A 19,118-nucleotide genomic window follows, 5' to 3' on the forward strand; every position below is an offset into this window, starting at 1 on the left:
AATGTTGCGCGCTAGAAAAACACTTTTTTTTTTCTGGAAAAAATGGAAAAATATGTGCCCCTTCTAGGCCCCCACTTTGTTTTTTTTATTTCAGTTTTTTTCTTTTTAAGTTATTCGGGAGGTTAAGATATCATCCGTGATAATTTGATAGATATGCTATCATCAAGGAGATTCTCAAGTCGAGGAGATTTTTGTTTCTCCAAATTAACGAATGTGGGAAGCAACTTACCTTTCCACAGCACTTCCGTTGGCATCGCCTTCCTCAATCACACTGTCGTTAAGGGCCAGGAAGTTGCTGATAACGTGTATCATCGCTTGGGCAATCTGGGCAGACAACGCAAAAATATCGCTGCAATTATTATTTTTTAAACATATATTGTTATGCAGATTCGCTTTCATATGTATAAGGTACACGTAGAGATAAAGTCTTCAAAATCAAGTGAGGGGATATATCGATTCATAATGGAACTCACCTTTATGTCTTTAATGGCGTATTCGACAACCGGCTCGATTTTTTCTGCAAATGACAGGAGCTGGTCTGGCCGAATGCTTCCTGGATCGTGGGTTAGGAACTCGAGTTCGGAGGTGATGTTCTCTGCCGTTTGAAAGCTCTAAGAATAATAAAAAGAAACAAAAACGACAAGATATACATTTTGATAATAATAGCTTTTGAAAATAAAATGACGAGGAGCTTTTGGGGCTATGGCGTTACTACCTATAGACACACACACAAAAAAAAGACTAGGTTCTGTAAAAGATCTGTCAACGCTACATTTGATTGTGCTTAAAGTAGAGCTACTACGGTCACTGACCGCTTACGAAAGGTAGGGCGGGGCGAGTTCCGAAAATCTTTTTACAGCATTGCAGTAATGACATTGAGGTGTTAGCCGCTAAAAATACAGAGGAACCAATCACAAAGAAGTGAACTTAATAGGCCACGCTCATGTGGCAATATTGTCTCTACTAGTTCCAAATGTTAAAGAACCTTTTGTTTTCGATCGCTTACTTATATATCAGTTGTCCGGTTGGTCGCTCAGTTTATACCACCGTAGTTCCTCTTTTGGCGATTTATGTTGAAGAGAAAATACTGGCATTTATTGACACATTTAGTCGGGTGGTGCGCCAGCGAGAGAAAATGCACAAGAATAGAATGAAGATAATATGTGCTCTCTCACTGTCCTATACTCTTGTTGCCATGTTGGTCTGATTAACACCCCTGGGCTGTTTCCGCACATGGTTTTAGCTACAAAATACCAATAAACCAGAATACTTGTTGCAAGTTTCGGCGACATCTCGTCCCATCATTTTTTACAAATTATTCAGTCTTTTGCTAAATACCCCTCACCGGGAAAACTGGTCTTGTGCTTATGTGCTTTTTGCTAGACCGCAGGCGCAGCTTTCGAAGTGAGGAGACTATTATCCACGGATGATTTCAACTAAATATACACATTCTTGTTTCGAAAGCCATGCCTGTGGCCTTCAAGAGGGATTGCCTGACTATTATTGCGGATCATGTACGCAAATAAGACATGGCCGTAAACGAATGCTTACATTTTCCACAAAACCGGACCCGCGACATAATTTTAACTTAGTAAAATATACCTTAAAAAATGCCATTAACGGTCCTGAAGGCTGAAACGCTTTTTTTATAGTGATGCATTTACACTCTAAAAAAAAAAAAAAAACCGTGCGTATACTTTTCCGCACACACTGGGAGAGCCAATCACCGCAGCTAACGGAGGCAGCTCAGCGAATGACGATGCCGAAACATATGCTTAGGACAAAAAACGCAGTCTCAGTTGTGACATTAAACACTGCAAAGCCTCACGCTTGCATTGCTTAATGTCACAACTCAGACTGCGTTTTTTCGTATAAACATATGTTTTGGCACCGTCATTCGCTAAGCTGCCTCCGTAAGTTATGATTGGCTCTCCATGGGCTATGCGGGAAAGTAGACGCACAATTTGTTTTAGAGTGTGGAAGCCTAGGATTGCGATTATAACTTGCGTACGTCCTACCAGATATCGCGCGACCTGTAAAACATACTTTCAAAACAAGATATGTGGATGCTCTTAAAACTATAAAGAAACGTTCTAGAAGCCACATGGAGCTGACGTTTCGTAGATCTTCATCAGGATGAAGCTAAATCTGTTAGCGAAATGTCAGTCGTTACTCTTAGCCTTCTAGACTGTTTTTCAGCACCGTCTTATGGAGGGCGAAAGCTACAACCACCGCAAGCTAACTAGAGTGACATAGTGAAGCACTTGACACAGAACGAGTGTTCACCTATGGCACTTTGTTATGTGTCCCACCCTTAAGTCCTGGTCGGCTGGCTGGAGTCGTAGCTTTCACAGTGTCCCATGGTTGAATAGGCTATAGGGTGTCTCTTTAAGCTTCTCCCACGACCTACGACTACTTTCCTAGTGCGTTTCGATAAACACGTGTTCCTTGTACCCTTAATTTTGGTTTATATTGCAACTACATGTAAGTGTCAGCTTAAGAGCGGTTAAGACCAAACTAGATTGCGGGTTGCGGTTTCATGAAATCGCAAAGTAATTGAGGTTCGTAAGACGTCGCCGCTGACCTTTAGCATCTTTCGTTAGCCGCATTGGGAGTTGAATGATCTTCAAAAAGTTGAATGTATTTAAACTTTAGGGACCCTGCAAGGGCAGGGCGGCCTTATTTTTTTGTTTGTTCACTCCATCGCCTTGTTGACCTGTTCAAGATGAATCCTCCACTGCCCAAGCGCTTCACCATAACTTTCTATATAGAAATGAAACCTGCGTCTTCGACCCCACAACGGATGCCAAAACTGGGGGAGATAGGTTGAGAGAACATGGCAGACAGTAGGCACAAGGATGGCGGCGCCTCCCAGAGATCCGAGGAAGCTTTGCTAAACTCTGCTCAGCCTTTTAGTTTTCAAGAAAAAAAAGCTTTTTTTTGACCAATTTCCGCTTACAGGGTACCATTCTTTCCCAGTCTCTCAAAGCATTCTTATACTCTCACTAAGAGAGAAGTGTAAGCCGCCGGTCGCTCCTTTATGGTTTTTCCCTCGAAATACACACACACCAAAAAGGACTGATTAGTCGCAAGTTGCTTTCCTTCTCGACTACCACCTCTCCTCCCTCTTTTTTTTTACCGGAACCTGATCGTCTATTGTTGTGGCACCGAACCCGCTTGGTTTCCTCCTATATATGAGGCTATGGCTTCTCTCTATTTTCGCATCGCATCGCGGGCGATGAAAAAAAAACAAAAAAAAAACACGTGTAATTATCTTTCGCAGGCTGCTTCCTCCCAAAAAACATTCAAACGGAACCACAAATTTGCATCTCGATACGGGCAGCGGGAGCAAGACTTTCCAATTTCCAGGACCCGCAACCCCGCAACCCACAATGGGTTCTGTTATGAACGGGCCTTTACGAACGGCGTTAAAAAGATATCCCATACCTTGTATCGACAGTGTTGAGCAGTGACCTTCATCCACGAAGTCTGTCCGGTGGAAAGCAGGCGGCACTTTCGCCTGGCGTATTTGTACTCGCTGGCCGGGTTGTACGCTCCGTAGGGACACTCGACCTTAGCCACGGAACCGTGCTGCACTGGCTGCCAGTGGAACATGCCTTTGTCCGTCTGCTGGAACTCTTCGGGACAGGACTCTGTGTTGGAGATGCAAAACACATGTTGGTGAACCTTCTCCGGGGCTGAACGCTCCTTATTTTTATTCAGACATGCGCTTTCCCGTGTCTTACGACTGAGGGCATTTCAAACAATCGAACAACTTACCTCGGACTTCGCAGAGAGGGCCCTTGTAGCCTCTGGGGCAATGACAGGTAAAGCTGTTGATGCCGTCTTGGCATTCGCCTTTGTTTTTGCACGGACTGGAGAGACATTCGTCCACGTTCTGCTCGCACAAGTCTCCTGCGTCAGATTCACACACATTTTTCATTAGAAGAACTGAGTTACCTTTTTGGGGGAGAATGAGGCTAAAATTCACAATAAAGAGGAACAGCAAATTTGATTTTACTCTTATTGACATGAGATTACCTTCTTACCTTACTGAAATGAGATTACCGGTCTACTTAATAAAAATAACATTGAAACATCGATAAGGCACGATGAATTCAAATATAAAACATAACTTTATGTTTTATTCGAATAATAAATGATGTGCAAGAGCATTTCTTCTCATGAGTGGTGTATGCGAAGAGCTTATATTTAGGGGAGTTTGCAAGTAATAGGTTTGAAACTCTAAATAAAAGCGGTGCAATCGACATATGTAATATGAAGGGCGCCACTCTCTAAAGAGTAAGTGTAATTCGTAAAATTTTTTAACATAAAATCGTTTACTCTATCACATAGTTAAACTTGATTGAGATTGAGATTGATTGTTTTGTATTATTAAATATAAAATAAACATATATTAAAATACTTCCAAACACGCACTAATCACGGGTACCAGGCTTATATCAAAAGCTAAGAAAAGGCATCAAGCTAAAAAAAAGTGCATTCATGCCGCCTTGTCTTTTCCCTTAGTTTTTATTGCCACCATGGAGATCATATACGAATATAAATAAAATCGCGCAAAATGACAATAACACTTATGAACAACAGGTCGTGCGCCATTAAAAGAGAGGCATACATCCGCACATCTTTGTTTTAGCTAAATATGAAACCGGCCCAAGGGCTTTCGCACCCACCTGTAAACCCAGGTTCGCAGCGGCAGCTAAACTCAACGTCGGACTGGTTGAAACAGCGCCCCTGGTTCAGACAAGGGGAAGAGAAGCACGGGTCCCGGTGCAGGCACGTCTTCCCGTAGAAGCCGTCCACGCACAAGCAGGTGAACGTGTGCGACGCGTTGGAACGGCACACCCCATCGTGGAGGCAGGCCGAAGGGCGAAGCGCGCACGGGTCGAACGTGCTGCAGTTGCGGCCCGAGAAGCCCGTGAAGCAGTCGCAGCGGTACTCGTCCCTGCTGGTGTTGACGCAGGTGCCGAACGTGCGGCACGGGTTCTGGGAGCAGGGGTCGAACCAATCGCACGTGTCGCCGTAGTAGCCCGGTTCGCAGAGGCACCGGTAGCCCGGTTTGTCGCGGGTCGTCTCGCAGGAGCCGTGCTTGCAGATGTTCAGCAGGCAGTCTGCGTGGTTGCGGAAAGACGTTTTTTGAGGTGGACTTGGAGGTTTTAAGACGGATGACGCACCTGACACGACTTCAATTAATACCTCAGGGCGCTTCTCTGATCTACCGTCCACGCATCCCGTATGAAAAATGAATGGCCAATGTTCAAGGTGTTCTCATTTTAACGAGACGAGGTAAAAAATAAAAGTAACTTCCAATAGGGTTTCCTTAACAGTCGCTTCATGTTAGTGGTCATGGCGATCCCTAGAAATGAGGTAAAAGTGGTTAATTATTCGTCTAACAAAAACCTTGTAATATACATTATGAAACTTTAATTCTTCCGTTTGTTCTGGAAGTGACACTAGACGACAATGCGGTACAGCCGTGAAGTAAAAATTTGACTAAGAATTCGTAGTCGGTGCTACGCGGCAAGAACTGTCATTCTTGTAGACGGCTTCAAACCGAAGCCATGGGGCAAGGAGCGCTAGTGATGTTGATCCTCCTGTCCTCTGCCTGTTTCACGAGGGAAACCGGCTGCGATAACGCCGTGTGATTACAATATAAATATTATTGAAATGATGATTTAAACGATTTAGTTATTAACCAACTAAATACCACTGTCGCCTTTTTTTCAAGTTATTCCTATGGCAGTCAGCTTGGCCCAGGACTGGAAGAGACATAACAGAAGTTCATTTTTCAAAACTAATCTGGACCGTCTAAAAACAAAACAAAGAACATTCGTCTCTCGCAGATCTGACAGCGAAAGTGATCCATAGATATGTGTCCTGCCTTGCACTAATTATGTGTCCACGTGAGTCAGAGCGATGTCCCTCTAAAGTCAGCGGGACGAAAGCCCGAAAAATTTAGCTGCAAGTTTGCAGGGTATGATTTTCAGGACGGTTAGACCGCTATATTTTGCTGATGCCCACAAGGCACAACGGTGCCACACAAATCTTAACTACGGGTGTGTTAAAAAACTACATTCTGTATTAAAACGTATTTGATGAAATCAATTTCTGCTGCCAATCAGCAGTCATAATTCCTTCCCGGCATCGCTCGCACTGCAATAAATAGACCGCACTTACGTACCTTTTATGGTTGATTGCATCACGGAACTATGCTAAGGTATGAAATGAGAGCAGCATTGGGAACTAGAAACGCTGTGACTAGTATGAGTAAATAAATATATAAAATAAGCCTTTTTTTTAGACGCAGGTAGTTGATGTCGCGTTGTGTCTGTTTCTTTTCCTTTCGTGTTCCTGTCATTTATTCATCTGCATTTACTCAACTGTCTATCCCTATCATGTCGACTTTATGTCTGATAAGTCATTTAGAATTTTCCTAGCGAAACAGAGCTTGACGATTTTCGACCTTGTGCCCCCAGTAAAACGCATGAATAATCTCTCCACCTCCAGCTTGAAATGACCCCCGTACACCGCGCTCCTCTAGAGCAGTTAAAGCAGAAGAGTTCAAGCCGCGCAGATAAACTCACAGTCAATCCTGGTGGCAAAGCGGTCCACGGGGCTTCCCAGACCCTCTTCCTTGGAGTTCCAGGCGTAGACCCGGTACTCGTATTCGGTCCAGGGCCGGAGCCCCTGCACGGGAGTGCACTTGTCCATGGCCTCCGTGGTGACGTTCACGAAGGAAGTGACGTTATCCGAGGCAGCCTTGTACTTGATCACGTAGCCGGACACGTTGCCGTAAAGGGGTCGCTGCCAGCAGATGCGGACGCTCGTCTCGTTCGAGACCAGAGCACGAGTGTTTTGGGGATCTGCGTGTGTGTTTAAAATAAAAAAAGAAGAGCTGCGTCAGAAGGATTGTCTAGGAATCTTGATACATTACATTCTCACTGGTGCTTGGGTTCTATGCCATTCGCGTGTAACTCTCCCCCCCCCCCCCCCCCCCCCCCATCCACGCCATTGAATACAGCTACAGTACTTTCGTTCCCGACAAAGTAAGAAATGGTGGTGGGGTGAGGGGGGCGGGGGGGGGGGGGGGGGCGTATAGTGCGTCTAGTCCTAAACTGAGAGTGCGGTGCAGGTTAACTGCCGATTGAACGAGTATGCAATTCTGTTTTATGTGTGTTTAGACAGACGGGAGTTAGTCTGCCTCAATGGGAAACTTGTCTTTCTCTCTCCCCATGATCGCGTTTTCGCGCAAACCCTTCCGCAGAGAGCAGAGTCACGTGATGAAAAGGAGACCAGTGATTGGCTCAGGAAGCACGTAGCTTCCACCGCACTTTCAGCTTAGAGGTGTATATACGCCGAACACGACGAGGAGCGCTACAGCTCTACGACGAGAGCGCGCCAGCATTTGGAATAAAATAAAATGAAATCTAACGTTTAAAGTCATTCCCTTTGCATCGTTCCTGGGCGCGGGACCTAATAATTAGATACGAGTATGCTCCTCCACATTTCTCCCTGTACACCAATCACTGTTTTTCATTACATTAGTTAAACCGTTCAGGAGGGAGTTTAGTATCATATTCCGTTGGTAGTGCAGTTTCAGTGGCAAAAGATGTCCAGCCGTCTTGCTACCGAAGCTGTATAAGATAATGGAGCGCCTACATGATCGCTCGTCTTACTGGTTGCGCTAATTTGAAAAAACAAAAAATTGCTGCGTGAAATGCTTCTCGGGAAAGTATAAATGCAGGGGCTTGTTAAAATCTGAAGAGTATGATGAAGTTTATTGCTCAGAAGCAACTTGGTTAATATACTACAAAATCTCTGATTGTATTCTTGACCACCTGGCATTCAAAAACCCATACGATTGAAAAAAAGTATATATATTTGTGCTTTGATAATACAAGTACTTAGAAACGAGTTGCATGCACTTGTATCTTAGTGTCAACTAAATTGAGACTTTTCGCGTTCTAAAGTGGTTTGAAACATATTTTTGGACCTGCATTGCAATGGCGCTGAGTCAGATGATACTCTAGATAGGGACAGGTTTATCTGTTCCCCTTCGGCAAAACACACAGAAAGGTAAAGCATGCCAACACTATAGTATTTATTACACAGACCATCTGCAGTGGTCTTAAGAGCCAACATTTGTTCCAGAAATTCTCTTATGTGCCCCTTTTCCTCTTCCATACACTTTGACACGCCCCTTTTCTGCAACTAATCACAATTTTACAAACGAAATACCGAAGTGTGCTCATTTGCACTAATCAATGTTTTTTTGTTTGTTTTTTAACTCTACACTCATGGAGCCGTATTCACGAGTCGTGACTAGGTAGAGTTGTTTCAAAGTTAGTAGCACGTCCAAGTAGTCGCGAGCAAATCGTAGATTTGGTGACTTTAAAGAGTGACTGCACCCTGCGGTATTCTCGAGCGCCAAGCAATCGGGTAACAATGTAATCAGGAGTAACAAGTGGAAGCGACATAAGACGATAGGCCACACAGGCGTGTACTCAAATGACATTGCGGAAATGGGGATTTTATTATTTAAAAACTAATATTTAAATATATGTTACGAAAAACTAAAATTTTATAGTGAGAGACTCATTGTCCAAGAAAGATGGTAGAGAAATAAAATTTAAAAAAACGAACGGTCTAAAACGCATACCCGTATTGAAGCGACATAAGCAAATATGGAAGGAGCCGTAAATGCGGGCTCTATCGTTGTCCAGTGCCCTCCTGAGCGGTACACCGGTTCACTTCTGCACATGTCTATTTTCACAATATTTACTACACAAATTCTTTCTACATGTACCACCTAGTGTACCAAGACAGTAAGTGCTTCATTAGCGCTAACCGTCAGCAGTGATAAGAGTCGGGCATGACGCTGAGCCGCTAGTCACCCACTAAACACCGTCTAAACTAGCCTTTCCGCCCGAATAACATATTTTAGTCGTCTTTTATGTCGCTCGGGGTAACTAAGCTCTAAATCAGATACATGTGGTGAATGGGAAGCCAGAGAAAAAGCTGCATGAATGCAGCTTGACGGAGCTGCGGACCCTCCACTCAGCAGCTACGACACGACAAATAATATGTATTTACAATGAACATTTCATTTCTTGTGCATCTATATATGAGCATAAATAACATAAGCATAATCAAAATAAAAAAAATAAAAAAAATGAGGATATTATTCTTTGAAAGCTGAATAACATCTATATCCCGAATAAAATCATCATTTCATAATATAGGTAGGCTGTAGCTTAGTTTCTGCTTACGATAATTGGTTTTGCGTTTCGGAATGTGCCAAGGCTGGCGGTGTCTAGATGAGTAATAGTGACTTTTTTCTTTTAAATCAGTGAGTACAAAGGTAATATCGTTAAGTCCATCTGCCGTATACGTATACCTGATTGCTGATCGATAATCATGCATTTGATGTGTGTTAAGAATTTCGTAGTATTATGGTTGGTGAACACCGAGTACTTACTCAGCTGTGATTACCACTTGCCATATGTAATCATTTTAATCGATGACGTAGTTAGTCGACGATTAAACACACGCTACTCACGTCTGGGGAATACGGTTGATGATCTATACCAAGATGAGCACAACCGTGGATTATAACTTTTATAATTAGGCCAGTAGATAAGCCCTTGTTGAAGATAAAAGTATTGGCGGTGCCAGGACGGTATTGATTTCTCTTTATATCTTTGCGAATGGAAGAGTAGCAAAAAATATAACCGTTTGTCTACCTCATTATAAGGGTAACTTTTAAACATCACTACTCCATGAACAGTAAAGTGTTGTACAATTATACCCATGGGAACACTGCGCCTATCCCTTAAAATCGTATAGTTCACATAATAAGTCTAAAGAAAAGCGACTGCCATATTTAAATGCATTTCGTAGGCTTCGGAGATGCGGGGCGGGGCTTAAGCTAAGACATCGGTTGTCCCGAAGGTTCAGATTGTTGGTGAGTATTTTATAAATTTCAAGAATCAACCAAATATTGCCGCGTGCATGGTCGAGGAGGACCGCTCCTCTTCATCTAGAAGATCGGCATATACTCTTAACCCCGAGAGTAAAAGATAAGGAGGCCAGAATGACCTTGCCTCTGAAGTCTCCCCCTAATTCACTCCGGAACAATATCCCATACCAAGGCGGAAACTAGTTCTTTGGGGGTTAGTGCGCAAGAAAGTACCAACGTCGAACGTTTTATGAAGAAAATATAAAGTTCACTAGCGATGCTAAAACTGAGCGTCGCTGCAAATCGAACACGCCTAAACTATGTCCGCTTTGACTTATTTGTATTATTTTTGTTGTTTTTTGTGTTGCTATTTTTGTTAAACCATCGATGCCAGGGCTATGTTTTGCAGCGTTTCACTCACATCTTTACACCCCTTTATATATTTCCATCAACGTCCAGCAAGATACTTTTACCTTCATTTCATCGTGGGCAAGCGAAGAGCTAAAACTCGGGTCTTCACGAAAACGAAAAAATGTCAAGATTATCCTTCGAAATACGTTATTTATTATAAGAACTTGTAGTTGGGCTAGTTTCTGAACGTTGGAATCAGGGTGTAAGGCGAAAAAAACATCGTACACAAGAGGGAAAACATCTCTTTTAAGGGACCTGTAGTCTGTTTTCTTTCTTGTGTCCGGTGTTTTTATCGCCTTATACCATGATTTCCAACGTTAATTAGTGCCACACCCAAACAGGCAAATATTTTTTGTTTCACGAACGTGTATGGCGGTTATGTGCACGTCACATGTACTGTTGTTCAGTAATTTTTTTTTGTTTATACAGGGACTCATTAAAATGGCGCAACAGAAAATCCCATCTTCATAATGAGGAAGCGAAATTTATAAAAAGAAGATGTAACCCTAGTTCCGTAAAAGATAATGCTTTCAACCCCAATGCTCTCCGACATACGTGCATCGCGTTGAGTCAAAGCTTTCAACTCCATTCATTTTAAGTTCAAGTTTGATTTCCTAGGAGATTACGAATGACATTAATCTTAAATCAACCTCGCAATCTCCCACTGCAATGGGCTTTTTTCTTCAAAGCCCGATGAATTCTGCCTATTTTAATGTTTCGTTATTTTTGTTAAATATTATTATAATGAACAGACTCTTACGACCTTAACATCACGTCATTTATGCGAAAGAGGGTGAATCAAAATATTAAAGGAGGTGGCGAGTGCTGGCCTCTGAAATACATTTTAGTGGAGCCCAGAATAGTTTCCCTGCCCTAAGCATCGGCCGCTAGCCTCTCCCACTCCAATTATATATCCACTTATACTTCGTTAAACTATGAGATGAACTGCAACGGAAGATGCAGCCGCCAAGTGAGACCATGAGCGAGCTAGAAACCACGTTGAATATCGCTACAACTTGCTTCTCAATGCACACGTCTCGGTGTGCTTGAAAGTAAGCCGAAAACCACATCCTGATAGGCTCTTAATGGGACCCGGCGACCCGTCGACTTGACTGCATTCTATTTTAGGGCAAATAATAAAGCGCAGTAAGTACCCTTAATATGTTTTGAGTTTGTTTGACACGTTGCAAGGAATACGCCAGTGCACGAGGCCCGTGCGGCGTGCGACCCTTGAATGATTATAGCGGCACAACCCTGAAATTGGGTATCGAGACAGCATCTTGGTTTTGCGCCACTCAAACTGTACTAGAACACTTCAGTTGGGAAGCTACTTCAGGAGCGTGCTTTAGATAACTGGCTTCAAGGAATGTCTCAGCGCATAGTAAATTCAATTACAGCGCCTATGTCTCTGCTGCAGCAGCAACTCCAGAGACAGACATAACATAACAGAGAAGATAAAAATAATCCCGCCGTCCTGGGGCTTCATGGTGAACTGCGAACTCAAGGATGCGCACAAAAATAAATTGGGAAGAAAACAAATAAATTTACCTGTATCAGCGCAGTGATATTTTGCTAACTCCCTCTCTGAAAACGAATTCTGCCCTTACAAAGTTATGTAGGGACACCCCGAGCACGTTCTATGGAGACCTTAGGAAGAACATAAGGCATCTATCTATAGGCAGACGACGACTACTGTTGTCTTCCTGAGGTCATCCTACGGCCGCCCTGTAGAATATTGGCCGACGGATGTTCTATGGACGTCCTATTCTAGTATGGACTCAATAGGGTGTCTACACAGGATTCCTATGGTGTTTATAGGGTGCCTGCAAAAAAAAACCCTACAAGGTCTTCAGGGAGTTCCTTCGGGGTCCGCATGGAAGCCATACACGGTCTACACAGGGTCCTCATGGGGCCTGCAGAGAAGCCATACAGAATTTGCTCGAATCCCTATGGGGTCCGTAGAGGAGCCACTCTGTCTGCGGTAGGTATAGCTACGGGGTCCGCAGACACCAATTCTACTACAACTACTCGGTCGGTAAACTGCCATAGAGCCTGCTCTAAAAAAGAGGCACTGATCCGTACTCGAGACCCGATCTAATTACACCGCCGCCATTTCTTCCGCAGCGACCACTCGGGGAACTGCACGGTTGCTTGTATTGGTTCGGCCGTATTGCATTTGCTAGCGTGTGCTGCGATTCTTCTATTTCGGCTCTAATCGGCCATTTTGTTCCCGAAGCATGTACGGTGGAAGGGGTTTCAAAGATGCCAAGCCCCGACTCCCAAGCGGACGCGCCACGAATTGCTACCGAAGTTAGGACGCGCCCGGGTCGAGACGAGGTAACTGATACCACCGGTGCGACATGGTTGTATAAAAAAATATTAATTGTGCTGCAAAACCTTGTAGACTGAAGATATTCGACAACATCACGCGCCGGTCATTCTGTACTAATCTCCAGTAAAAGTTCTCGCAAAAAGAGCTTTTTACGTTTGTTTGTATGCACAAACATGCTTTCTGACCACAGTAAAGAGAAAACAGTGAGCCGCCATCTTGGCACCTGGAGCCTGGGAGTGTCGGTACTCTGGGAACACCCAGTGACTCTCGCATTAGGCATAAAAAGCAACTTTCATCTTTCAACTCATCGCTAAAGGGTGGCGCAGTTATCGTATTTAGAATAAGATACGTATTACAGATAGGAGAATAGGATAACAGCCACTAAGAATTATTTCGGTACATACTGAACACTTCCCCCTCCATATTGAGTATGCCCTGAAGTTGGACATGTCTCCAGAGACCAATGATACATGTTGACGCAAGGGGCTAAGTTAACAACTCTAACTCGGACACCTACCTACACTTTACGAAAATGTCTACCTGGCATCACTTTATTAGTCTAACAATCTATAGCTCACATCATAAAGCGGCACAGGGATATCCATCGACTCACCAGGACTATTGCATGGGAATAGGAAGGAATAAAAAAGTTTTTGCCTAGGGCGATCCCTATATTGTTGTTATGGCCGTTCTATGGCAAACCAGTGGTCCATAGATGGTCGATAAACCTTCCACAGCAATCCATAGGACGGATAACGGGGTAATAGAATGGCGCTATTATGAACATAGGACGTCCATACCTATTTTTGAAAGAGTGCACAGCCAACTACCCGACGCACTGGAAATAAACTAGCGTAACGGACTGACACCAGAGAAGTGGCGCTGTAATAGAATCCGGCTCGTTGTGGCGCGGCTTTAGTGAAGCCGAGGGGTCACCGTTTTGAAGGTGAGTTTCTTACGCAGTTGTTCCGGATAATGTTCAGCTCTCGCGTGTGAGTGAATTTATCTATAAGGCTGCAGTAGTGAATCTTAGGTGGATAACAATGTGCCGTTACCCGCCTTTTCTGTGGCCATCAGAAGAAAAAAAAAATCTAAAACATGACTATCTAGTTTTATAACTACACGCGGTCGATATTAGCCCTGAAGTCATTAGATAAAACTTACAATTAACGGAGACAAAGAAAAATATAACACAAGTAATGATGCTATGGTGCAAGCAAGACTGGGAAGGCTATCGACCGTCGTTAGCCTAACAACAAAGTTCGACATTCCACTTTTTGGGAGGAACACAAAGAGGAAAACTGTTTTAATAAATTAGCCTACGTCGGTTGCAAAGTTTCCCCAACGCAAAGAAGTTACATTTTTCGAAACACCAGCCCGACAACGTGTTTTTTTAATAAAGTAATTAGCTTCTATAACACTAATTACGGAGTGCCACCAAGGAACACGATGGGAAAAGTATTTTTCATGGCCCTATCCATGCGTTTAAGACGACACGACAAGACTGCAAACGAGGCTATGCAGACAAACAAATCGACGAGAGGGGTCGTTCTAAACTCCAGCGCCTCGAAACCCCATCGACCCGGTACTGCCCTTCGTGACATCGGAATGAACGCTATAGGGATGCGCGTCGTAAAACCGGATCGTTCTAGTTCGCTTTTTATTTCGTTTTTTTTTTTTTTTTGTTGTTGTTGGTAGGTTCCCATTGCGAGGATTCCGCTTTCAGATGCACCCGATACATCGCGCGTGTCGTGCTAGCAACCTTGTGCGCATGAGTTGCTACGAAAGCAGACGACCGCGTCCGTGTATGTAGGCGGCACGACACGCCAGACGCGAAAAAAAAAACAAAAAACGCACAGAAATAAAAAAGACACGAAATGGTCGTTCGTTTGTTTTTATGTGTATTTTAGATAATTTTATTTTTGATTCGTGGAGACCGTGGCACGTTTTGAGTTAAAACTCAAAGTGCGATTTTGTATACAAACGGGCTGCGTAATCGCTATTGTAAACACCGCGTTTTCTTTGCGAGTCTTTGGACGTCGGCTTCGGTAGGTTGAATACGCCGGCATTTTTTTTTAACTTTATTTCTAACAAAATATACGGTAAAAATCGGTGCAAGATCTTTCCACTGCGATGCTCACGCTGTCTGGTAGGAGAGGCACTAAGCGCATGTTTCTTTTTTCTATTCTGTTTATATTTTTTCTTAAGGGATATTTATATTATTGTTGAGTGGTACTCATACTGATCTGAGTTCGATATGTAGGTCATATTTACCTTCGGACTTAGGGACGTTCTGGTCACGCTACACGCCCCGCCATTAAGAAATAAAAACATGATGCGAACTTTCGGATCACGCCTCTTCGCTAAAGACTGCTAAGTTTTATATATATTGTATATGAGTGTGGAATGGGAGTACGACTCCAATACTATCAGTGTATACTTGATTCGTCAAGATACGTAGGCATGATAATATTTTTAATGATGTTTCCTACAGTGTCTCTTTTAATATATGCTGTTTAAGTTGTTGTTGTTGGATACGTTTTATTCATATTTAGAAGGGGAACGACGCGACCGGTTTCATGCCTTGTCGTGAAGGGGAAGGATATATGTTTAGGCGTTTTTTGACATTGCTTCGAAATCGCACGTGTCTGCACAACTATTCCCTACAAAAACTGTGGTGCTGTTCTGCTCACTTGCTGCTGAAAAAAGTCATCCCAGGATATAGAGTGTCAACAGCTTTTCATCTGACTTCCTCTGTCTTTTCTGATGACTTTCTTTTGACTGTTGGACCACTTTTTAATAAAAAAAAAGTCAACAAATTTGTTTTACGGCTTTCCACTCTGCTACTAATTGGCTGACGCAGAAGAACGTTAGGATAATAGACACGCGAATTAAAAATATATATATTTTTCTATTTAATTAGAAAATGGTCTCCCTATGGCATTTGAATGCACTACAAACTTACCTCAATTACTCATTAAAGCGAACACAAACAAAAGCACCATGAAGCACTACACACCTTAATCACAGCCCCATTTATTGCTCCAGAGCCTTATATACCCTAGATTTTGAAGGTAATCATTTGGCTGGTGGCCACCAAGGATCCGATATCCTTCTCTGGAGTATGCCAAATGGAAAACAGCGTTCCGAAGTTCGTGGACTCTATCTCTCACCGAAGAGCACTGGTACAACTAATAATAATTCAGCGCAGTTGCTAAACCAACATCCACCAAAACGTCTCCTAGTCTAAATGTTATCACTTCCTTACAGAGCACCACTCAGGACGAAGCGAGACAAGGCATTTGCCCCACTTCAAAATGGTTCTTTTGCTGTTCTTTATTAGGTGACTATTTTAATGGGGTTAATAAAATCAGTATAGCTATACGCAAAAGCAGGAAATGTCTTTCAAACACCTCGCCTCTAGCACGTGCTCCATGTTTTCCGCAGTGCTTTAACTACACACGCACGTTCGAGGTGCGCGAGGCGGCGAAGAGTTGTCAAAGGTAGAAGGTTCGCGATGGAGACGGGATAACTAAAGCTGCTCTCTCCATTTGTCAGCTTGTCAGGGGTTATTGAGAAACTAAGTGACTTTTGACATCTTGTGAAGATGTACCATGTTCAATAAAAATTCAACAGAAAGTCTGTAGTTTTTCTATTGGCGCTGGCTACAGAGACGCAAGTGAACATTTTCAGCACGAAGTAAATAGAACGTCTACAGTCTTTCTGATGACACTGTCAACAGGAATTCCGCGGGAAAAAAATACCGTGAAGTTAAAAGAAAGTCAACAGCTTTTCTTTTAACTCAGGCTAGAGAAAATCACCACAAATGTTTTAATACAAAATCGACCGACTTTCTGTTAACTGTGTCAACAGGAAGTCCAAGTCAAAAGAATGCAATCAGAGTCAGCAAGAAGTCAACACGACTTTAGGAAAAAGTCAGAAATAATTTTATAGCGGATCCTTTCCTTTGTCCTTTTGTATTGCTCTTGTAATTTTGCATTAAAGTTTACAACCACACATTCCAGAGTCGTTAAGAAGCTTTGTTGAGGTTGTTTATTTATTATATTATATATCCGGTCTCGAAAAAAAGAAAAAGAAACATGTCCCGAAAACGCAGTCTTATTATTATTTTATTTTTACAGTTATTTAGTAAAGCATTTGCGGTATAAATTTCAGTGCCTTACAGCAAAGAAAAGATTGCGAACGGGTAGACATAAAAAATAGAAATGAAGCGGCAATAACTAAAGAATAACATGAGTCACCAGTTTATACGAGAGCAAAAGGAGCCCCCTCCCCCCCCCCCCCCCCCCCCCCCCCCTCAGTTTGAGACTGAATGTAAAGGGTCTGGTGAACAGCATTCGAACTTTCTTTAAAGACCGATTAGAATTTTCTCGTGACATTCGTGGCCTATAAAACAGGGGCTATTTTGTTTCACGCAAGGAAGAAAAAAAAGCTAAATGAGCAGCGTTCACCCACTCTACTCGCAGGTAGAGAGCGCGGCCACAAGATCTGTAGTGATTACATGCCGCAAGCGCTTATCATTGCCGCGCTCTGGGCTTGGCAAAACACAGGGCTCGCGTTTGTGGACTTACTACTAACCGAATGCACGTCTAGGCATAGATTATCGCACGCTCAAAGGGAATATCCGCGCAGTGCTCGTGTCCAGGGTATGAGCCGCATTTAAATTTCGTCACAGCAAAGATCACAGAGCTTGATGACGAACTCCTGGAGATCGCATTGTTGACAACGCCAACAATGCGATTCAACAAGTCGGTTATCAAACCTTGCGAAGGAGAGACTGAAATAAAACTTCCGCTTTCGTTTATCCTTGAAATATACTTTTTTCTTTTCGAAATTCAGAGCCATCTGATGACTCAAAAAGCAGTTTTCAGTTTTCCGTATTGGTGTCGGTGATGGACCTGCAGTCTGTAGTATTATGCCGGGAACCGTCACTGTCTCTAGCCAACAGCAGTCGAGAATGTGTCGTTGTCCCTTACAATTCTGTCTCGAACTCAGTTTAGATGGTGGCAAATATGCAACCTTACCGGTAAGGACGAAAATCCGACCCGCATTGAAGCCGTGATAAAATTTTATACATCGAAGGTCTGTAAATCGATTATGTGCAACCAACCAATTGAGAAGGACCCGAGTTAGAAATGAACGCTTACGCAGCTCATGTTGTTCGATAGAGTGCTTTCCTAGATCCGTAACCGCGCGCTTTGCACTCTGGGAACCAGTGCGCTTGCAGCGGAGCGCGCATGGATTTTGCTCCCATCGGATCCCCACAGTGCATTACGTGGCATTACGCCTCGATGAGCAGCTTAGAGTATTGGAACAAGTATATTCCCCAGTCGCATCGTACTAACGTATTGAATGCGTAGGCCTCACATCATCCGCTTCGGAGCATGCTCAGCTTCCTTAATTATCAGTAAAACAATTTGGTGTGTGCATGTTTATACAGCCGGCAGTTATACCCCTGTCACACGGGGATTTTAAAGGCCTTTAGAACAAGCTCCTTTACAAAATCGGCGAACAAGCGCACGCCGTAAGGCACGTGCGCACTCAACATCGCGAGCTGACTGGGTGATTATATAACGGAGCTTAGTGAAAAGGAGCTTTAAAACGCCTTCTGACAGGGGTATTGGTCTGCCTTAGTGGGCGCCTGGTGTCTTAGCAGTAGATTAGCAATCTAGCCAGTGCGGTAAAAACGCTAGCCTGGGGTCTTTTACGTGAGCCACGCAGTAGTGATACACGGCCGCACGCCGGCACGATGCCCTTCCAGATCGAAATAGGCAAGGGTAGGGATTGAACCCAAAATCCCTGGGATCTAGAGTGCATGTTTTCGCTCCACGTACTCCAAGCTGGTGTGCACTAGCCCATTAGGCTACCGATTCCTCTCAGTGATAGTGTGCTAGATCATACGGGTAGTATTGGGACCGGAGCGACTCGCGTAACGCGTGTGGTGTAGTCGCGATAGGTGTCGACATCGGCGCTTTGGCAGAAGGGTCAGTAAGGTGGTGGTCGTGCGCGCGCACCGTGTGCACGCACACATGCGGAAGCACGTGCGGACTGCAGAGACCTTCTGCTGCCCAGTCGACTGCAGCGCAGCGATTGTTGTCTGCAAGAGCAGCTTCACAATTTCCCATTCTCGAGTCGTGCCGGTCTAAACACTATTCCTATTCTAGTACACTGCAATTCAGTAACCACAAGGACGCCATTAGTACGACAGATATGCCATACGTGAGATGATGATAGTGATCAAAATGAGCAGACTGAACTTCGGAGGCGGTGTATTCTGCAGCGACAATTTAAGCTTCTTGCTCCGTATCGTTGCGTGCGAGTATACTTGAATCCCATTAGTGCGACTAAGCTTGTGTACCGTGAAGAATATTCTTA

General features: G+C 43.6%; 1 protein-coding gene across 1 annotated transcript in view; it reads right to left on the reverse strand.

Annotated features, from left to right (window-relative positions):
* Positions 1-19,118, reverse strand: part of LOC8039361 — a gene marked incomplete at its 5' end in the record, with an annotated part of 64,910 nt that overhangs the window by 18,093 nt on the left and 27,699 nt on the right. The window contains 6 exons of the mRNA XM_040210701.3: positions 230-324; positions 474-611; positions 3,448-3,653; positions 3,781-3,915; positions 4,695-5,132; positions 6,606-6,884. Coding sequence (XP_040066635.3) covers positions 230-324; positions 474-611; positions 3,448-3,653; positions 3,781-3,915; positions 4,695-5,132; positions 6,606-6,884 — 1,291 coding nt within the window. The remainder of the gene's footprint in view (positions 1-229; positions 325-473; positions 612-3,447; positions 3,654-3,780; positions 3,916-4,694; positions 5,133-6,605; positions 6,885-19,118) is intronic.

This window comes from Ixodes scapularis, unplaced genomic scaffold (genome assembly GCF_016920785.2).
Source record: "Ixodes scapularis isolate PalLabHiFi unplaced genomic scaffold, ASM1692078v2 PGA_scaffold8__174_contigs__length_109621045, whole genome shotgun sequence".
Lineage (NCBI taxonomy): Eukaryota > Metazoa > Arthropoda > Arachnida > Ixodida > Ixodidae > Ixodes > Ixodes scapularis.